This window comes from Strix aluco, chromosome 3 (assembly GCF_031877795.1).
Source record: "Strix aluco isolate bStrAlu1 chromosome 3, bStrAlu1.hap1, whole genome shotgun sequence".
Classification (NCBI taxonomy): domain Eukaryota; kingdom Metazoa; phylum Chordata; class Aves; order Strigiformes; family Strigidae; genus Strix; species Strix aluco.
This window is the reverse complement of record NC_133933.1, coordinates 128,004,642-128,025,812: the sequence shown is the minus strand read 5'-3', so window position 1 is coordinate 128,025,812 and position 21,171 is coordinate 128,004,642. Positions and strand designations below refer to the sequence as shown.

The 21,171-nt window shown below is 40.6% G+C and overlaps 1 protein-coding gene across 1 annotated transcript in view; it reads right to left on the bottom strand.

The window, feature by feature from the left end:
• Positions 1-21,171, bottom strand: part of TFAP2D (transcription factor AP-2 delta) — a 49,545-nt gene that overhangs the window by 1,769 nt on the left and 26,605 nt on the right. Inside the window, exon 7 of the mRNA XM_074820828.1 lies at positions 14,423-14,536. Coding sequence (XP_074676929.1) covers positions 14,423-14,536 — 114 coding nt within the window. The remainder of the gene's footprint in view (positions 1-14,422; positions 14,537-21,171) is intronic.

Genomic DNA, 21,171 nt, shown 5'->3' with positions numbered 1-21,171 from the left:
TGCCTACAGCTGCTTGTGATGTTTTGAACATCCAGCCTAGCTTCCACCTACAGATCCAGAAGTGTGCATGTTTCCCACAGGTCCCATCTCTCAGATACCACCTCTGTGAGGATGTCTCATCTACCTTAGGATGTTAGAAATGGCACTAGAGACCAGTTTTTAGGCAATAGACTTCAGCCCTTTCTGCCTAAATATTATGTGTACAGTGTAAGATATTCACATGAGGCCAGGGAAACTCAAGTTGCACTAGACATCTTAGTATGGGCAACCAATCACAGAATCATAGAACGGATTGGGTTGGAAGGGACATGAAAGATCATCTAGTTCGAACCCCCCTGCCATGGGCAGGGTCATTTTCTGCTAGACCAGGTTGCTCAAAGCCCCGTCCAACCTGGCCTTGAACACTGCCAGGGAGGACGCAGCCACCACTTCTCTGGGCAACCTGCTCCAGTGACTCATCATACCCACAGTAAAGAATTTTTTCCTTATATTGAATCTAAATCTACCCTCTTTCAGTTTAAAACTGTTACCCCTTGTCCTATCAGTACACTCCCTGATGAAGAGTCCCACTCCATCTTTCCTGTAGCCCCCTTTAAGTACTGGGAGGCCACTCTAAGGTCTCCCTGGAGCATTCTCTTCTCCAGGCTGAACAACGCCAAGTCTCTCAACCTGTCCTCCTAGGGGAGGTGCTCCAGCCCCCTGATCATCTTTGTGGCCTCCTCTGGACCCACTTGAGCAGGTCCATGTCCTTCTTATACTGGGGGCCCCAGAGACAGACACAGCACTGCAGGGGGGGTCTCACCAGAGCAGAGTAGAGGGAGAGAATCCCCTTCCTCGACCTGCTGACCACACTGCTCTTGACATGGCCCAGGATACGGTTGGCTTTTTGGGCTGTGAGCGCACATTGCTGGCTCATATTAAATTTTTCATCGACCAAGTTATTCTCATTGTTATAATGACTCATTTTGATAAATGGTAAATGAAAAAAACCACACCCAAATCCTCCAGATTTTAATTTTCATTTAGAAACATAAATGAAAAATTATTTCAAAGGTTGAAATCTCATTACAGTTTTTAAAAGACTGATTTCTGTTATCCCAATTCTGCTTAGGGCAGAAAGAAGTCAAGGAGAGGAACAGAGGCTGATTTCTGAGTCTGTGGACATTTCTGAGAAATCAATACTTTATATTGGTTTGGGTGAGAAAAAAACCACAACAAAACAATACAGTGATTCTGATAAAACAGTAACTATTTCCCATGCCATGCTAGTTAAGATCTTGTCTCTGCAGTAACTCTCTTATGCAGCATATCAGTAAACCCTGCTCTAATGCAGAGACCTGTGCATAGGTCAGAAATGAGAATGCTTCACGTCAGTGAGTACCCCTCTCCTCTGCATTTTGGCTTCTCAGTCTTTCCAGGTGTTTTAGAAAAAAGTGAAAAAGTAGGGATCAAGGGAAAAGAGGTTATACAGGACATGGACAACCTTTAGGATGTTGGAAGTATAAAAAAACCCCAGCAAAACCAAACAACAAGGGAAAGGCTTCAAGATATCTTTTAGGGTGATCTTTTAGTCTGCTGAACATGGGAACCCTGTTTGCTGGGAAAGTTGGTACCCTAGGGAAGACACCAAACATATGGGGAGGACAGCTCAGTTTGGAAAGATCCCTCCATTTCAGATTGGGAGTGGCCCAGTCTTTTATAAAAGGTCTCCCAAAGGCTATTAACAAATAACTCACTTTTGGAATGTTTATCCATCAGTCTCCAGGCACTTTTCAAAACAGGAATTTATGTTTATCCCCAGTTAGTAATGAGAGGAAATGATAATTAAATATTTACAAGGACTATTTTGCAGACATCAATTAATAATACCACACGACTCTTGAAGTTTGAACTCTTTAAGCTTGGACTTGTAGTAATATCTGGATCTTTTAAAATTAGCTTTAAAAAGAGGTAAACATATCTCACTTTAATATTTTTTTTTTTTTTTAGAAATGTCTGGTATACCAGGGAAATAAAAATCATCATTATCATCATTGTAAGTCATATTTTTAATAGTAGTAAAACCAATATCAACAGTAGCATATAGATAAGAGTATTTTTAGCCCTTTCAAGTTCTTTTACGAGTCAGGTAATTTCAAGATTTTGTGTTGCATTTTATCATCATTTCTAGCGATGATAAATGTGATGAATGATGAAAATGTAATGGCACTTACAATAACAGGAAGCAAGAAAAAGGAAATTCAAATGTACCATTAATAGTTATAATATCTCATGATTTTTACACTGCTGTAGGATCTTCTGGGTCTTGATTTGGGGAGCTGACTATACCAAGACAAAAATATTTATGATCTTGCATGTAAAAGAAACTAGTTTGTCTATTTTAAAAGTTGGCAATATCTGCAATCATTCATTTCCAGTAGATGCAAATAGTAAGTTTAACAAATGATTGAATAGAAAATAAATCTTCTTGCCTGCTTTCTTTGAACCTTTCGACTCCTGAGCAAAAGGAATAGTACTGGGTTCATCCGATAGCTCAATACACCCTGAAGAGTAAAGTGGGAATACTACAGTGAAAATTTACAGAGATTGTCTCAGAAATGATCTGTAGGGCTAAGAACAAGGATGGAAAACTTTAATGTTCTCAAATGTTGAACGAGACTGCAGAAAATACCAGAAGGGGACAGAATCTGATATTAAGGTACATAAGCGTAGGTGCCAACTTGTAGGTGTAGACATCAACAGTGCCTAAACTCCCATTACCATCAAAGGGCACTTAATGCAGTTTCCTACATATAAGACCCTACAGTGATTTGAGATGTCCTATGACATCTGAAACAACTGCACAGATTTGCTAGATATGATATAGGACTTAAGTTCACCTTGCTTCTAGGTGTTTTGATGCCAGGCAGGTTGCCCTTGTGTATATCACATGGCACTAGATGACAATGTTTAGGCAACTGAATTAAGCCCTGGGACTTTAATCAATACAGTCAGAGAAGTATGGAGAATGACGTAGCACATGAAATGGATGTGTCTCCTTTATGGTGAGCTGTGCCATTCTTTCGGCTACACTGAGGGCTGCATCAAGCTGAATAAAAATATCTGTTCGGTGCTATTTGAGATGCCCTGCAGTAACAAGACATCTCTGTCAGGTGCAGAGAGCTTACAGGAGAACAGCACCCTTTTAAAGAGGCAATGGACTGATGACATACCTAATAGCATCTAAAAAGACACTGCATGTTACTGTTTACTCAGCAGTATCTTTTCCTAGATCTTCATTGACTACATGGGAAGCTTAGACATCCAACTTATATTGAAAGACCTAGATATGGGTATTTTATCCTAAGCAAAATCTTAAACTTCTGGTCTGAAAACTAGTGTTCATAGGAAAAGGATTTTATGGGGTGAGTTAGGGGTCTATCTCCTTTACAGTTTAGCCTCTTACATACCACTAATCATCAAATACGACAGTTTTTCTCAAGATAGCATTGTATTTCTTATAAAAAAGCCAACCCTTTTTTAGTGAAATAATGCTGCAGAGTCTCATGGCAACTCTACTTTCAGTTCCTGATGAATATATTCTTCTCCATAGATGGGGATATACAGAGCCTATTAATTTTCCAATGAAGCTTATTGAGAGAAACCATTTTACAGAAAAGTTCTGACCAGCTCTCCTTGCCATGCTCCTGGGAGGGTGTATTTTTTTAGCCTCACTTTATGTAATGAGCACAAAAAGGCTGAGAGATATCTTCTACTTTATCTTATATTTTTATCATTAACTCCCCCTGCTCTAGTTTTGGTGGACTTTATTTCTCTGCAGGTTGAAGTCTAAAAAATTCTAAGAAAGTTGGATAATTTCCCTTTGTTGAGGAAAGTAAATTTCAAGTCGAGGAGAAAATCTGATTTTACATTTAAATCAAACATGACAGAGAGAAGGTTTAATGGCAAAGCATTTAAATATGTTTCCTGAAAGTCAAATTTAGTTGCCTGATTTTTCAGACTGAGTTCCCACTGAAGTTGTTTCATTTTCAGTATGATCCACACCTATGAAATTAGTTTCTTTCATTGTAATACTTTCATTTGGGTTTAAAAGACTAAAATTAAACATGGTGGTTTCATAATGGAGTCTTCTGGGTATTCTCAGCTTTGTAGTGCATCTCATTGCAGCTCCTATAAGCTAGTAACTTTATTGTTTCAAAAGGCAAGGCTAAAATCTCTGATTTTGGTACTGTGCATGAAGAACTACAGAAAGAAGACAATGGATATCAGGCCAGCATATTACAAATCCTTATGCTTAAGGACATCCAGACCTGCCTGCAATTCTGCCCAGCACTATGATGCAATTATGTCTGCTCATGTTTTAATGATGGTCTTACTTAAAAGTGAAAAGATCCAAGTGTGCCTGAAGGCTTGGGCTCTCATTTGTCAACTACCTCAAGGACTCCTCCATACCCCAGGCTGGTGAAACTCCGACATGCGGCAAAAAAAACAGATTCCCTCTCAGTAGGGGAGGAAGAGGCCATCTGCACTGAATGTTTACATCCTCATTTAAAATAAATAAATACTTTAAAACAATAATAATGAAGAAAAAACAAGCTTGAACTTATTGGTCGGACTTTCTCAGAACTTTGAATGTGAAAACCACTTCATGATTATCCAAATTTAATAAAACATGGCAGATGATAAATAATAAGACCTTTGATGGTTGTAAAGGAAATGGAAAAATATTTGAATCTCTTCACTGGTACAAGTAACCTCCTAAGTTAGAACTGCCTGTATTGACATTGAGGTGTTTCTGTTGATTTCAGGGTCTGTCCTGCAAAAGTTGCCTAGAGAATTAAATTGTGAAAACTTTACTTCAGAAGGTCAGTAGGCCTAACCATAACACAAGTTAGACTGATAGTCAAGATAACCATTGGAACATCACCAGTATGTTACAGGGATAAGTAGTCTATAGAATCAGAGTGGCAAACACATACAAAAATTGCTTTGCAAAGTAGGCCCTTATACTTGTTTTCCGTTCATAACCAAACGAGTGTATTAAGGACATGTTCTCTTAAGCAGATGGACCTCCTTTTACTATGTATAAAAGCAATGGAGAAAGTAAGAAAAGCGTGCTAGAGCTGATGCCCCATATTTCAAAACATTCTGTTTCAGCTCTGCATATTTTAGACCTTGGGACTGATTTTCCACACTAGGAGAATTTCCCAGGGAATATACCTGAAATATCCAAGACTGTGGCTATGGAGTGTTTCTGAGCTACAAAACAAAGATTAAGTCATGGCACTGTGGTACACATGGCACTCACAGAAGCCTTTGGATATTTGCCAAGAAATAATTCCAGCATAGCACATTATATCCTCCAAATAAAACACTGGATAACCCTGTGACTTGCTGGTTTTGAAAGAGAAAACGGTGTGCAAGCTTCTGGCTAACTGAGGATGAAAAGTGACCTTGCTGCCCATTACTACCTGTGGAGACAAAAACACCAGTGAGACCACAGATCCAAGATGACTGGATATTTTTGAAAAAGCATGAGACTGTCCCTCACACAGCCGTCAGCTCCTTCATCTCCTTTAGCTTAGTCAACAGTCACATCTCTGCCCTACGGGAAGGCAGAGAAATGAATCTGATTCATCCAACTTGCTACCATGCATAGAGTTTTTTGAGTGAGGCAGCTAATGTAGCTGAGAAGCCCCATTGCCAAGAAGTAAGAATTATAAACATGCTGATGACAAGGGACAATGTAATTTTGTAACCCAGGAATTTGGAAATGAGGGGATGGCATTCCTTTTTTTTGGGAAACATAGGACTTCCTTAAATGTTTTAAGTGTTAGATTAAAAAACAAATCAAGTCCCCCAAGATTTTTTCCGTTTTTGATTAATGTATATTTACCTTTTCCTTGATAATCATGGAACCTATTTGTTAGTGAAGAGGATAAAGAAAAGAAAGCAGCTTCTGATCTGTTCTCTTGACTCCATAAATTGTGACTTTAAGGGAATATGGTATTATAAGACTCATGATAAAAATCACTGGCAACATTAGAAATTCACACCTTTCCAAAAGGATTTTAGTCATCAGCAGAGCAGGATAAGGTGATCAAAACCCCGCTATGGAAAGATCAAAGAGGGAATCCCTGGGAAATGCAGTGAGGGAAAAATCCCAGAGGAAGAAACTGTAATGCCTTTGGTAAATAAAGATCCAAGGAAAAGAAAGGAAAAAAATAAAAAAGAAAGGAACAATTTATTGATTCTAGTACCTCAGCACTAGAAACCAGTGTTGTCCCTCTCAGCTAGCTGAATCTAAAGACAGATTGAGAGAGATCGTGGAAACCAGGGAACTCTAGAGGGCACCAGAGGTGTTTCGCCAAGAAATTCATTGTGCACCAGGCTTCTTCCAGTTCGTGTATCCAAACAGAAGTCTGCTGCTGCTAATCAAGACGACTGGACTTATGACAACAGCTGCTCTACCTCCTGATAATCAAAGAAGCGTAAAAAAGAGACAACAATATATAAGGGGGGTAAGCACATTTGTAAAGGCAACCCACCAGTAAGGCTTTGGGATTGGCTCTTTGTTACAATTTAAAAAGCATGTTGAGCTTCAAAACCCATTTCATTTTCCCTTTTTACCCTTCAGAAAGAAGGATGTTACTTTTACGCTGCTCCCAGGGTCTGAGCCTCTGGTTTCTTGCCTGTCGCTTTTCGTGTCACCTTGTCAGTGTGATGCCAAGGCACTCACAGGAGGCTGACAGCTCCAGGCTCAGAGACTAGCTAAACGACAAAACTCTTGTCTCAAACAGTTTCATAGGAAGGGTGTTTCATATCAGCTGGGTGGCTAGGCAAAATACAGAATAATTTGTGAGGATGCTGATTGCTTTCATTATCTAGCTTTGGTATTCCGGGCCTATTATTTTTTGTCTGTTTTTATAAGATTTCTGCACTGAAAGAAGTGTCACTTCCAAGAAAGTAGTTTTCCCTTTGCTGTTTTGCTGTCTTTATCTTTCATATATAAGACAGATGATCTGGATGTGATTTTACATCTTGATGAATTGTAACTGTGAATTTAAAGGATCAAATCCAACTTCTATAATCAGTGAGTATTCGTCTTTCCCTATATGATGGATGACATTAATAGGATATCTGAACTTTCCAAACACTACAGATTCTTACAGACACAAGTGTCCCAAAGGCAGATGTAGAAGGTATGTCCATACCTAGTTTTACAAATGAAGAAAGTGAGACTAAGAAGCTGACTGATGAGGTCAAGGAGTCTGTATGTGTAAATCAAGAAACCCACACAGATTTCTTGAGAATAATCTCAGCAAGTCTTCTACCTGTAAGTTTTTGAAATGTGTTTTGGTTTCCCAGCACAGAATGTAGGTATTTTTTGGTGGGTTTTCTGGTAACTCCAGTTTTCATGAGATTTTTGGGGAGCTAAAAAAGGCTGCTGACAAAAATTTTTAAAAATCAAAGCTGTTCTGGTGCAAGGGCAGGTTATGAAAGCAAAGACAACAAGGCACATGTCAGTATGACTTTCAGGTTCCTGGCTGAATCTGTAGGAAGCTCAGATATAACAGTAGAATGGAAGAGAGAAGTAAATACACACACACTCAACAGGAGAAAGGTAGGGTCTAAAATCAAGAAAAATACTAATTTAGTGTTTTGGACATTTGGTCCAGTTGGAGGAATGTCCTAAATTCTGATGCTTAGACTGAAGGCTTCTTTGGTACTTTATCAACAGACCTAAGTGTGAAATGAATAAAGCAGGATCCTAGACCCAGAACTCTGGCTTTGGTTTAATGCAGAAACCACTACCTTAGATAACGATGGGCTCTCATTCTCAGTCCAGCCTTAAATTTTCCTCTGCAAAAGAGAACAGCTTCAAGAGCAGAGATGGAAAGTGAACATGCAGGTTCACTCCTGCCTCCAGCGATGTTATTGGACACTTAGAGTATCTATAAGGTTGGTAGATGTAATGCAGGACTCACAAAAGACCTTTGAACTGAAGGAGTGGCATATGAGACATGATGTCTTTTTACACCTAAAATGACCCTAGATCCCTAGATTCACCAGACAGGTGAATCACCCTAAGGTTCTTAAACTGAAGCTAAGGGATGCCTTTAGTCACCTATACCTGCATGAGAAAAGTGAGAAGTGCCCAGGCACTTCTGACCACGAGTGATGTTGCATAGCCTGGCCTCATCTCTGTTATTCAAGCATTTTAACCTGCAAAGTAGTGGCCATATCTAAGATTCCAACAGAGAACATCATTTTGACTGAGATAAGCGTGACTTGTGCCTGGGAATTGTTTGGGACAGAAAGAGTAGGTCTAGACCAGATACATACAAGGAACCACAGTAGCAATCAAACATTGCAGACAATTGTGTTCCAGAGTTCAGGACCATACCTATACAGTTTATTAGATTAGTTTTCATATATCTTTTGAGGAGTCTTAATTTCTACATGTCTCCATGCCTTCTCTAAACATTCTCTTCTTCACAGCAGAGATCTATACAACTGATCATGTTTGCTTTATCTGGTCTGGTTCCCTGCTCTGGAGAGGGTTGGATGTACTAAATGTCTGGGAAGTGCAAAAATACTAGAGAGGTGAGTGATATGCAAGTTAATTTTAACCATTTCCCATACTGACATGCTTCAGATCTACCTGTATGTCATTAACATGAGAAGGATGGAGCCTGATGATTGTGCTGGTTAACATTGTTCCAGATCCAGCAGAAGAACTTGCTGGCTTGCAATGTCTCCATTCAGCTCGGCCGAGTTAGTGGCAGGATTATGGGTGTTGGGGGTTATCCAAGGCTTCACCATTTCCTGTCACAACTACCTGCACCATATAAGCTCTGAGTGTGTGTCTCAGAGGCCTTGTGTCTCCAGGCAGGTTTGTTTTCATTTGCTGTAGGTCAGCACTTTACTGGTTCACAATTTTCAGGCTTTTCTAAAGTGAATTATTCTCAAAGCCTCATATATTTTTTTGTTTACATCCATCTTTTTTGCTTTCTTTAGCTTCCTTCCTTCCTTCCTTCCTTCCTTCCTTCCTTCCTTCCTTCCTTCCTTCCTTCCTTCCTTCCTTCCTTCCTTCCTTCCTTCCTTCCTTCCTTCCTTCCTTCCTTCCTTCCTTCCTTCCTTCCTTCCTTCCTTCCTTCCTTCCTTCCCTCCTTCCTTCCTTCCTCACTCTTCCTTTCCTGATGCTTACTCTGTTTTGAAAGCAAAGGGTGAGAGAAATAAGTTCCTCTCATTAAAGCTTTAAAAACTTTTGGGTTCTTTTCTAGCACTGATGTTTTGACTTTGCTCTCTACTGTAGTAGACTCATAAATGCATTTACACAAATCAGCCTTTAGAGGACAACAAAGAGACACTAGTGTATCTGGACAAAAAGACTCAGCACTTAGTAGTGGAAATGGATTTTTCTAGGGTTTTCTTGTTTGCCCTGTGGCTTAATGCTCATTCTGTCTTCAGAAACTGGTGACAGAAAGTGGTGGCTTTCAGGCCAGATACAACCTACAAGATTATTCCTCTTGCTCCTCTGCATTTACCGTGAAGGAATCAAAGAAGAAATGAAAGACAACTTGGGTAGACCTACAACATACTACTTCTTCTTGAACCCACATTTATGTATATGTTTAGAAAACTGAGCCACCCGAACACTTAGCCCATGAGGTGAATGGCTTATGATCCAGCCCTGACAAGGCTGATCTTCTCTAAATCTTAGTACATTATTTATAGAACAGGTAAGGCACCTAACAGGGCTGTAATAAGGGCTGGTGCTTCCCTGAATTCCCAAGCTACATATATATTAGTGATACATATGTGCCACTGTGTCCAGGAATAGTCTGGAACAGAGCTAGTTAGATTAGGGAAAAAAAACCCAGGAATTCTGCAAAAAAGCAGCACAGGCAGCCAATACATGTCTGTGCCCTGGCACTACTTTTATTTACTAATACAATATAACTTCTCTGTAGTAAGATAATTGAAAATGTATTAAAAAGGGAGAAATCTTGAATAAAGCATACATACTACCCTAGCTCAGGTAGTGCACAACAGTTGCTGTTACGAGTGTAAGGGTCTACAGAATTGTCTATGGTCAAACAATATTGGGAAATCATTCATCATGCAGCACTGAGTTTTCTGTATTCATATCAGATGGCCATCTCAGAGAGCAGCTGCACAAACATGATTGTACCAGAGGTGCAGAAGAGCCTCTGGTTTTTACGTATCTGGTAAAGTTGTGCAAAACTCAGCAGTTTTCAGGCTCACTGCAGCTCCTTTGAAGATTTCCCGTTCTACGCTTTGTATGAAATTCGAGTTTGGAGTTTGAGCAAACCCAGCAATTCTGATCCCTTCGTGGGGACTATCCTGTACTTCAGGTTGGACACATGTTTACAGATCTTGATGAATTGGGACTCAGTGGAAAAACTTCAGAGAGAAGTGTGAGCTTGAAGATTTAAAACAGAGGAAATGGAAACACTGTTTCAGTCTGACCTGTGTCAGTCGGTGAACCCTAATCTTAATTATTAACATTAAGCAAGTAACATCATGAGCAAATGGAGCACATAACTACATAGGGTAATTTATTCCTAAAGAAAATTCCTTTTTACCCCAAGGTAGTGGAGTCTGGATTCTGCTGTAGTTATCAGATATTATAACTCTTAAAAAAGTCTTTCATTATCTTAGAATTTATTCTAATAATAGAGATTTGTGCTATTCCTCTGAATTTTTCTGGTTACAAAGAATCTCTTTGACTTTCTGACATCATATGGCATAAGCATATCTATCTATCTATTTATAAAATACCAACCTTTCATCTTGTGATTTCTTTGCTGCATTGGTTATGGTTTACAAGGCAGAATTTCTGAACCTCTTCTTGTTATATTAAATCTGTATGAAACTACGAGATTTTCCATGATGGAAAATCAGCTCATATTGGATAATTGTTGAAAAACATGCTATATCTATGCTAAAGATGTTCAAAAAACCTTGTCAGAGATACCAGTGAAAGCCTATGGTTTGTCGTTGCCAAACGTAATATTTTGGCTCCATCCACATCTAGAGATTTATACAGCACAGAGACAGAGAATTTATTGTGAGAAAGCCCACAGTTCTGAAATACAGATAGAAATGAAGATTACATTTTCACTATTGAAAAAGCATGTTATAAAAGTCGTGATGACTATATGGAGCAATTTCTTCAGATTTATGTCTCCTCCGCAAGACCTATTTGTAGAGCACCAACAGCTCTTGGTCATTTTGGTCATAAATAACATTAATTTAATGTGTATAATCAGTACCAGGCACTTATTAAGACAGTCCAATTTTAGTCTCTGACTATTGTAGATGTCATCAGCGAGTTTGACAATGACTATGGTATGAAGGTCAGATCCATCTCTGGCAGACAGTTGCAAAGCTCTTTATTGATAGATATAGGTACATGATAATTGTGTTCATTTCACTGTAATAAATGAGGACAACCTGCTCTTTTGGAAATCTGGTCTTAGGTGAGACCTGTGATCAATGATGTGGAGACACTGCACTTTGAATATTTAAATTCTTAATGTTAGGCATGTGCTTTATGTTAGACAGACGTTTTCAACATCTTTTTATGAAATAATTCCCAACCAATGTATAATGACAAGAAGCTATTTGTGCTTCTGACCAGTAGAAGGCTGTGCTATGCCTCAGACAGCAATGAGCATGTAGCTCCTGGGTTACAGGACTTTCCTTGTGTGTTGGGATACCAAGAATTTCTTCCTCTTTTCTCATCCCCAACTGATCAGGTGCAAACTTTCTGTGACAGAGGTTGTTTCAGTCTGAGGCTCATCCCTCAGAGAAAGACAGAGAAACCAAGTGATTGGTCAGAAGCAGTCTGTGTTGAAAACTTGACTCAGAAAATAGTTAATGCTCCTGGAAAACATGGTGAATTACATTCTGACATCTTCTCTAGCATCTGAGATGGACTAAAGTGCCTTCTGTGATACTTAATCTCAAGAAAGAGTAGTGGTAGGAGGGGTTCAGATGACCTAGCTGTGAAGACTGCAGATTTAGGGGATGGGAGTAATGATTTCTTTGCCTACACTGGATTTACAATGTAAGTGTCTAGTGTGTACTGGTTGGCTAAACTCCCATTCAGCTGGAGATCTAGACCAGACTGTTCAGTCAATGGAGTTTAGAGAGAAATTCAAGTCACACTAATGTAGGTGTCTATGTTAGGCCTGCTTAATTGTAATGCAGATTTCACAGGCTATACAGACGAGATCCCTGGAGACTACAGCAGATGATATACACCTGGCTGAAATAGGGGCACCTACATGTAGATGAGCAGAGTTAGAAGTCTGGGTCAGAAGCTCGATCTACCTCAACTTCTCTACAACAGACGGAAAAGGAATATGGTCTCAGCTCAGCTTCTGGGTCTGGCACTACTCATCATTCCCCAAGCACAATCAGAGAAGGCTGGCTGATTTAATCCCAGGGAAGCATGTGTGTAGGATCAAGACCTATGGTCTTCTAGGTGCCGATCTTCAGTCCAACACTTATTGCCTACAGCAGGCATGAAAAAAGTATTGAATGATCCAGGAGCTGCCTACAGAAGCTTTGTACTCCAACCTACTGAAGTGCAGCAGCGAAAGAAGGATGGGAACTAGTTGACAGCTTTTGTAGCTGAAACCTTCAGCATTTTATCCTGACTTCTAATTCTTTTTTAAACACAGGAATCCTTGAGGGTTAGCTACCTTGTATCGGATTTACTTTGTGTGCACGTAACGGGGAATTATCTTTTTTACCACAAGCCTAGGTAGCCCATTAAAAACCCTCTATGAGTATCCTGTATAAATAAGTATATCTCCCTTGGTGTGCAAGTGCAGTTAGGTATTTTGGAGTTTGTCTGTATAAGGTAAAGTATACTTAGACATAAATGGTATGTGTACGTGTGTGTACATCACTGCATGAGAATAGAAGTGGGGTTGTCTAGGTGTGTTCACATATGCATAGGATGCACACAGATATGTGTAAGAATAAACAGGAATCTGTGCATTTGTGAACCAGGCACTATCTTTGCCTTTCCTCACCCCACAACAGATAGAAGTGGGATGGGGGGTATTTTGGATTCCATTCAAAGTCTGAGGGACTAAACATTAGTCTGAGGGACTAAACATATCACACCAGCTGGCTGCTGGGTGCCTTATGCTCTATCAGAATCTTAATAACTAAAAGGTCTTGGGGCACAAAAGTTGTCTCTCCAGCCAATGAATGAAGAATGGCTCATCTGGCTGTGTTAAAGAATATGCAATATATAGGCTTTACAGGCCTAACAAACCTATTTGGTGTTATGGTCTATAAACAACTTTCTGGAACAGTTCTTTACATGTTGATTTTTTCAGGTATCAGCTAATGGCTAGAAAAAAAATCTGCAGCCTCAGCTAGTCATGTAGTCCCCTCTGTGGTCTGAGCAAAGACAGGAGCACCTCTAGGATGTTTCATCACACTTATCTTTGATAAATATCTTAGATGACCCCACTATTTCAAAGTGGCCCTCTGGAAGTTCCCATCTCACTCTTGACTATATCTAGCAGATAGCCTAAAGCAAAAACTTGAAATTGCACAGCAACTCCTGGGCTAATAAATCTTTCTGATCCCAAACCGTCTATACACTTTTATCCACAACTTGGATAAAATTCTGATAAGTTTGGACTTGACATGCATGTACCATGGGTCCTTGTCTTCATATCAGCTTCTTAGGATGTCTACACCAGTAAATTAAATATTGCTAGGGCATGGGCCCAGGAACTGAGTCTAAATATATTATCCATCTTTGGCTTTTTAGTCTGAGCCTGCTTACATTCTCCCAGACTTTTTCAGCGTGTTGTTCAGGAATTAGTGCAGTAAGACTGTTCCAGTAGGTAGTGTACTTTACAGCCAGTCTGCTGCAAAGAGTTAACAGTATGGTTATGGTAAGATGATGTCAAATGGTCTCAGTATCATAAAGTAACTATTTAGTTAATTGGTAAGGATGCAGCCTAACTGTTCCTCCTTTTATTGTTACTTTGATTCATCTATATTGTCATTTTGGCTCTGAACTTGAGTTTCTACATTTCTGGACGATCCACTTTGTTGGCTGGTTTGTGATTTGGCTTACATCTAGAGCAAGAAAACTTTCTGGACAGATGGGGAGATTTGGCCAGCAGATGTAAAAAATTACTTAGTCTAAGTCTGACTGTGGTCCTGGAAGCAGGGTGAATGCAACTATCCTGAACTACAATGCTGGGCAAACATACACTTTTAATAGGCACAGATGAGAGAGGGATTATGGACATTACAGTCTTCTAGGTAAGGGAACAAATACCGTTATAACACCATAGGTAGTCTTTACCAAAATTATGAATTTTAGTTAATTTTTCCTCTTTCAAAATCATACCTGAAATGTGTTAAATGTCTCTGGATGTCGAGGTCTAATATTGGAGTCGGCCTGGAGGATCCGAGGGGTGATCTGTCTTGACTTAGAAGGTCTTGGAATTCTTTACATATTTGTCTAAAAGGAAAGTGGAAATCTTTAAATGAGACATGTGTAATCCCTTCCATAAAGCTGATTCCCATAACACTGTCACCTTATCCTGAGTGATCTCATTCATAACAGAAATATTTGGCAGAGGCATTGTTAAAGAAATTAAAATCAAATTAATCCCCCTCTTGCTTCCCTGTCCCAAATTCTCAGAGCCAGCAACATACAGAATCTCTTGAATGGGAATAGTTCCCTCTGGAACCATATTAACATTGACATTTTAAAATGTGATTTATCCACTGATTTGGACTCAGTTTGGCAGTGTTAAGTCTGGCTTAGCTCACCTACATTAGAAGCAAGGGTTATGGTTAAAGAAAATTGTGAACTAGCATTAGAACACGCCTGAGAACTTTGTGTGAATACACCACTACTTGTGCATTTGCTTGCGTGCACTAGTTTATCTGTAAGTAGAAGTCCTGGCCATTGTGGCCTTGCCTTCTTGACCCTCAACTCTTAAGACAGTTGAAACGGTAAGAGTTGTGAAGGAAAATGCTAGTTTTGCTCTCCTACTTTCCGTTTGTGTCCATATTCTGCTTCCTTATAGAGTCTGGGACAGAAGAACTGGTGGATCCTCAACTGACCTCTCCCACAGGTCTGCCCAGAGTGAGAATTCATTCCAGCAGCTGTATTTAAATTTCTTATTGAAACATTAATTAAATTGTTTTATATTTCTACCATGTACCAGGCAGCTTAAAGTAGATATCTACAGCAGCCCAGAGGACTTGCATCCAAAGTGTCTCTTTCTCTCTGTTGACTGTAGGAGGAGCTCAGTGACTCACTCAGCTGTCGGTGCCTACACAACAGACAGGCAAGTGAGACAAATCCCATCATCTCCACTTTTTCCTGATGATGGTTTCTTGGGCAACGCACACTTTCAGTAGGTAGGACCTGGGACCCAGTTCGGCACCTTGCAATGGGAACTCAGGCTCTGTCTTGCCCAGTCTTCCACCAGCATAATAGCACTTCTCTGGAAAGGGTGAATGGTCCTGCTGTCTTCCCTCTCCATCTCAGGCCTTCCCTGAGGCTTCTCAGCACCTGGGGGTTAAAAATATCCCCTGGGATACCTCTATATAGGACCTAACACTATGAGAGACCTGAAAATAAGGTCTTTTCATTCTTGTGATATTGTTGTATTGGGCCAATTTGTAAATTAGTCTAGGAATATTCTACTAATGTATTTTTTAAAAAAGAAACCAAATCAGATCCATTTAGTGCATGTCCTCAGAAGAGTACTATCTGGACCTTGGATGAATAGAGACACCACTTACTTTCAACTGGTTTATGATACAGTTAATTAGAAAAGGAGAGGTGTCTGGATCTCTCTCTCAGGACTTCTCCAATTCACTGTATTGGAAATACAGGCACTTAATGTGGGGTCAGAAGGGCATGATGCCCACTAGACTATCAGGGTACTCTGTTGGGTTGCCTGATACTAGCCTGACACTCAGTTGCATTGACCTAATACTGGTCAGAGTGACTAAATATAACCTAGTAAACAGTGCCAGCTAGTAAAGTGTACAGTGCCAGGGGCCATACTCATATCCTCATGCAAATAGTTATGCTCTAGCTTCTTAAACAGGGTGGCTTCCTGAGAACGGACCCTAGTGTGAACTATCTGCCAAAACATGCCCAGAAGATATTTGGGAGTGTTCAAGAAGCCATTCTAACATTTTAATAATATGACCAATGGCAATGTGATGATTCAGCGTGTGCATCGTTTACTTTGTGAGCATAGATGCAATCACTGTGCCTGCGGCCAGTTTCTAACACCAAAGCATCTCTGTGGTACCTGATTTCTGTTGGAAGACTCTTTGCATATCTGGTCCTAGATAAAGTTCAAATTCTTCATTATCACCTTGTAACTCTTGTCCTTTGGGACAGGAGCATAATGGAAAATAAGTGGGTAAACTCAGTTTCTTGGTCTTTAGAAGCTCCTCCAATGCTGAGTTACAAGCAAGGAAACTATACTAACCTGTTTTTACCCTTCATTATATCACTGTTCTGCATGTTGTGGACACAGACTTTAGATATCACAACTCTCTCTTGACTAAGAGGAGAGGCGATGCAGAAAACTACTTTCTGCTGTGCTGCTGGCCTTCATCCAAGCCTGATTTCTGTAATGCTTGTCATCTGTATGGACCTAGACACTGACTGCTTGAAAAGACAGCATCGTCTTAGCCTTTCAGGCAAAGAGAGGTATTCAGCAGAAATGTATGTAAATGCAGCATACAGTTTTAATGAATCAGGTCCTTAGAGGAAAAACAGTTCCTTTCAACAACTGAAAACAGTCAGTCATTTTGGCTTCTAAACAATCTACTATCCCCAGTCGGCCCTGTCAGCATTGCTCTTCTCTCCTTCCTCCAACCTCTACTTTCTACCTGTTGAAAAAGTTCATCTTAAAAGTTCTTACATTTTGACAAAGGAAAGTGTCAGAATCAAGTGTGCAATTAAGTTCCCTTCTATCTTCACATGTCAAAAGTCTTTACTGAATGTTGGCAGATTGAAAGAAAAGAAAAAACTTTTTTATTATACATGAAAACCTGTAAAAGACAGTAACCTACTTTTTTCAAGGAGATTTCTAGGCAAAGTGGTGTCTCAGAGCCTCCACTACCAATAAAACATAACCTGGGGTAGTGACAGGGAGAGAGGCTGACAGTTATTTGCTGAGTTGGACTGTGACTTTGAAAAAGCAAAGAAAGATGGTTATGCTATCTCAGGAGCCACAGATTAATAAAAATAGTCCTGGTCACTTCTGCAAGGGAAGCATCTAATGAGTTGTGATAGATGGTCAGATGTTCCAGTATATCAGAAAAAGATAAAAATTCTGTACTGGATCAGAACAAGAACCCATCTAGTCCATGATCTTATCCCCAGCAGTGGCCAATGCAAATGCCTTGTGATGAGTACAAGAGTGGGGCAAATGTGTGCCCATGAGTCTGATATATTCCAAGTGTGGCAGAGTTGCCAGGCATCCAAAGACTATATATCAGAGGTGCTCAGCAGGTCCTGTGCATCTGGTCTCAAAGCCACTTTTCAGAAAACTAGCAAATGGAGCACATAGTGTCATGGCCCAGGTGTTGATTATTTTGTACTGGCTCTAAGCAACCCCATAACAAAATTGTTATTCACATTATTCTGGTTTTGTCCTTGTAAATGTGTGTGCAGCTGTCCCTCTCTCTCATGTGGAAGGCCTTGTGCTGCGATATTCTGTAATGTTTCCTGTACAACAGGGTGCCTCTTCATCAAGTGGAATTATTGACGTGGCCTTCAGCAGTTCTGCATCTGTCCTAGCTGCAACCTGATGAGGTTCTCTCTCCTGTTATAAAGCCGTTCAGGGTCTCCCACACCTCTGCAAGGTGAACTGACCCATGTTTAAAGACCTGCTAAAACCAGGTCCCAGTGGTTTTTTTTCCTTTTTTATTTCTATGTGGATTGCATAGACATGTCCTGAAGCCTTTCTAAAGAGTCTAGGGTTAACAGCCCACTGTCAGCATCCTTTGGCCAGAGCTATGACAATTCAGGGGTTTTTTTGAAGTATCTTACTCTGGAGTGCCCAGACAAACATCTACTCAGTCAAAGGAGGTGAGTGCAGAGAAAGAGTATCATAGGAGACCGGCTTCTCTCACTGTTTACTGCCTTTCAGCTCTTAACCAAAGCTTGCTTCACTCTCATCCTGCCCTTGCTGTCACTTGTGTTCAGCACTGTATACTGCTACACAGCCCAATCATCTCCTCTTCCCATGATAATTGCCAGGTAAGATTCTGATTCTTTATTATCTAGACAATCAAATTGTTAGAACAGGCCATGGCACGATCTTGCTGCATCAACTACTACTGTCTTAGGCAGATCCTGAGTTAGCAAATGTGACAGACCATTTCCAAGAGGTAATTTTCGAAGGTCATGTAGTTTAACACAATGAATATGGTTTGTTCCATGATAGAAAATAGTCCTGATTTCATTCACTATATTACTATCAATATAGCCTCAGACCAGGTAAGGCTAAGCAGGGCAGTGACAACAGTGTTACCTTAAGCTCAGTGACCTCCATGTGTTAGAAGAGGGCTATTGGTATCTAAATCAGCAGTCTAGACTTCACTAGCCCATGGCCCACAGTTCTGTGCATGACATCTGAACTGCTTCCATTCAGGGTGAGTGGATTACTTGATTACAAGGTATAGATGCCCTTGATAACACTGGCAGCTCCTACTGGACATTGGAGACTTCTGCATTGTAGACATTAAGGGCTCTGTTTAGTTACCCTCACATAGATATGTAGTACGCAAGACATCCATGATAACTGACAGATACAACACAGTAACAAAAAGAGACCTGTGTGCTTCTGGAGCAGCAGCTGGTAACCAAGCTGGATAACCCTGTTCATCTCAATTGGCAGTAGGTGCCTATGTTTGGGCAACTGAATCAAGCCACTGAACTTGGATGTCTGAAACCAGAATGGAATTTCACCTACATACTAGGAAACGTGGAAATAATTTATTTTTTTCCTCTTATTTTCCCTCCAGACCCACATGTGGAAGATCTCACCAGTTCTGCCAAAGGCACACTTCTACGGGCTTCTGGCTCTGTCCCAGGGTGGACAGTGGCAACACACAGGCAATGGCACTCCAGTTCTTTCCATAGCCTTGACTGATTTTACCATCCTGGAATTTCAGTGTTGGCTTTGGTGGAAGCATAACAATCCACCACTTCTTCTGGTGTCATAACTTCATAACTCACAAGTGCAAGAGGCAGGGCAGCTGTGAAATTATTGACATTACAAACCTAGAGCTTATATATGCCTAGTGAATAATTGAAACTACAGAAAAATTACTAGAGTACCTGCTGTCAGACACATGGAAGCATGGCTGGGAAATACCATGCTAATATTACAGTGAGATGGGCTTGTGTCACCTGTAGCACCTGGGCAGGACTGGTCTGTGAATCACTGTTTTCCTTCCAGGCAGGAGAGGGCAGTAGTAGCACGCATATTGACCCATCTGTCCCTCTTAAAAGCACTGACTGCAGTAGGATATGACCTATCTTTGTATTATTGACAGACCTCTCTGATCAATTTCCTGGTGCTTTTAACAGACGGAAGAGGGAAAAAAGTAATTTTGTTCCTTACAAGAGCAGGATAACAGCCAACAAGCCCAAAGCTCATGGGCGTTAGGAGTAATGCATGCCCACAACTCTCCATCTCAGTAGTAAAGTGAGCAAGTAAGTATTGAGTGGTGAGAAAGGGTAGTGAGAGTCTTGTGTGTCCCTCAGTGGGACAGCCTTTGGAGGTAGGACATAACAGTAACTCACAGATTATTACAACCGATTGTAAAATGATCTCTCACTAGAGCCAGAAAAGAAGGGGGAAGATTTGTATCATTATGGTTGAGTAATATTTTATAGATGGGGCAAATCCTCCAGCTGGAGCAACTTGCAGTCTTAACTCATTTAGGTTGTGCTGCCCAGCAGGACAATCAGCTCTTACATAGTTGGGGGGCAGATCGTTAATAGCAATGGGGAGACACAACTTGCAGAGAGAAGCTGCCAGTTGGTTTATTCTTATGTCTCTGAAACCCCTTGGGCCCTTAAAACAAGTGTGGATATAGGTAAAAATAAGATCATATTCCACTTATATTATTCCTTTTAATCTACAAGGGACTTTGGAGAATGATGCGTGAGGTCTCTCATCATCTTCACAACCAGGAAATGCCCCCTGAGCCACATGGTGCTCTGTTTATCACCCCAGGGAAGGATCACAGGCTATATTCATGGGATTAACAAGCCTGAGATGTTTCAGTGCATGCCACCTCTGGGTTACCTTCAGAGCAAAGAGCTCTGAATACAAGAGAGACACCAAGGCTAGGAATCCTGTTCCCCAAAACCAGACAAAGCAGAAGGACATTGGGATACAAATGACAATTGTGTTACTGGTCAGCCTTCTCTCCTACTATAAGGTGGTTCCTCTCTGTTGGATATATCCCATCCTGGATGGTTTCCAAACATTTCCAGCACTGGCATGGTTGTTTCAGACCTTGGGGTTTTGGCCTCAGCTTTCCTGCAGCCTCATTGTGTATCACTGCAGTAAGTGCAGGAAGAGTATGAATATGTTCAAGGCTACCCCATGCAGACATGCCACACATCTAGTGTAGATCTACGTTGTTCCATGCAGACTATTTATTCCTGTTTCCCGTGGCTCAGGAAGGCTAATTCCTCCCTCATCAAGGCTAATTAACCTAAATGAAATGTTATCCTAACATGATGTTACTGCTTCAGGGAGGTGAGCGGCTGTTTAGAGCAAAGTCAGGTGTCTCTGTGTGTCTTTAATGGCTTTAGCAAAGCTCTCCTGCTGGTGTACATTGTTCCAGTGCCTTTGACTTCAGGGGAACTCTTGCAATTTCCTTCCAGAGAGGATCTATCCCTCTGCAAACCAGCTCTCTCTCAGCAGACTGACGATAATTATCCCACAGTAACCAGTACTTCAGTAGAAGCTTAGATCTCCTGTTAACATGCAAATGGGAGACAAAGCCAGTCTTTGTCCTATAGATCTTACCATGTAATAATGTCCCCTCCTCTCATCTAAACCAAAGCATCTGAGAAGAAGTATGTGCCTC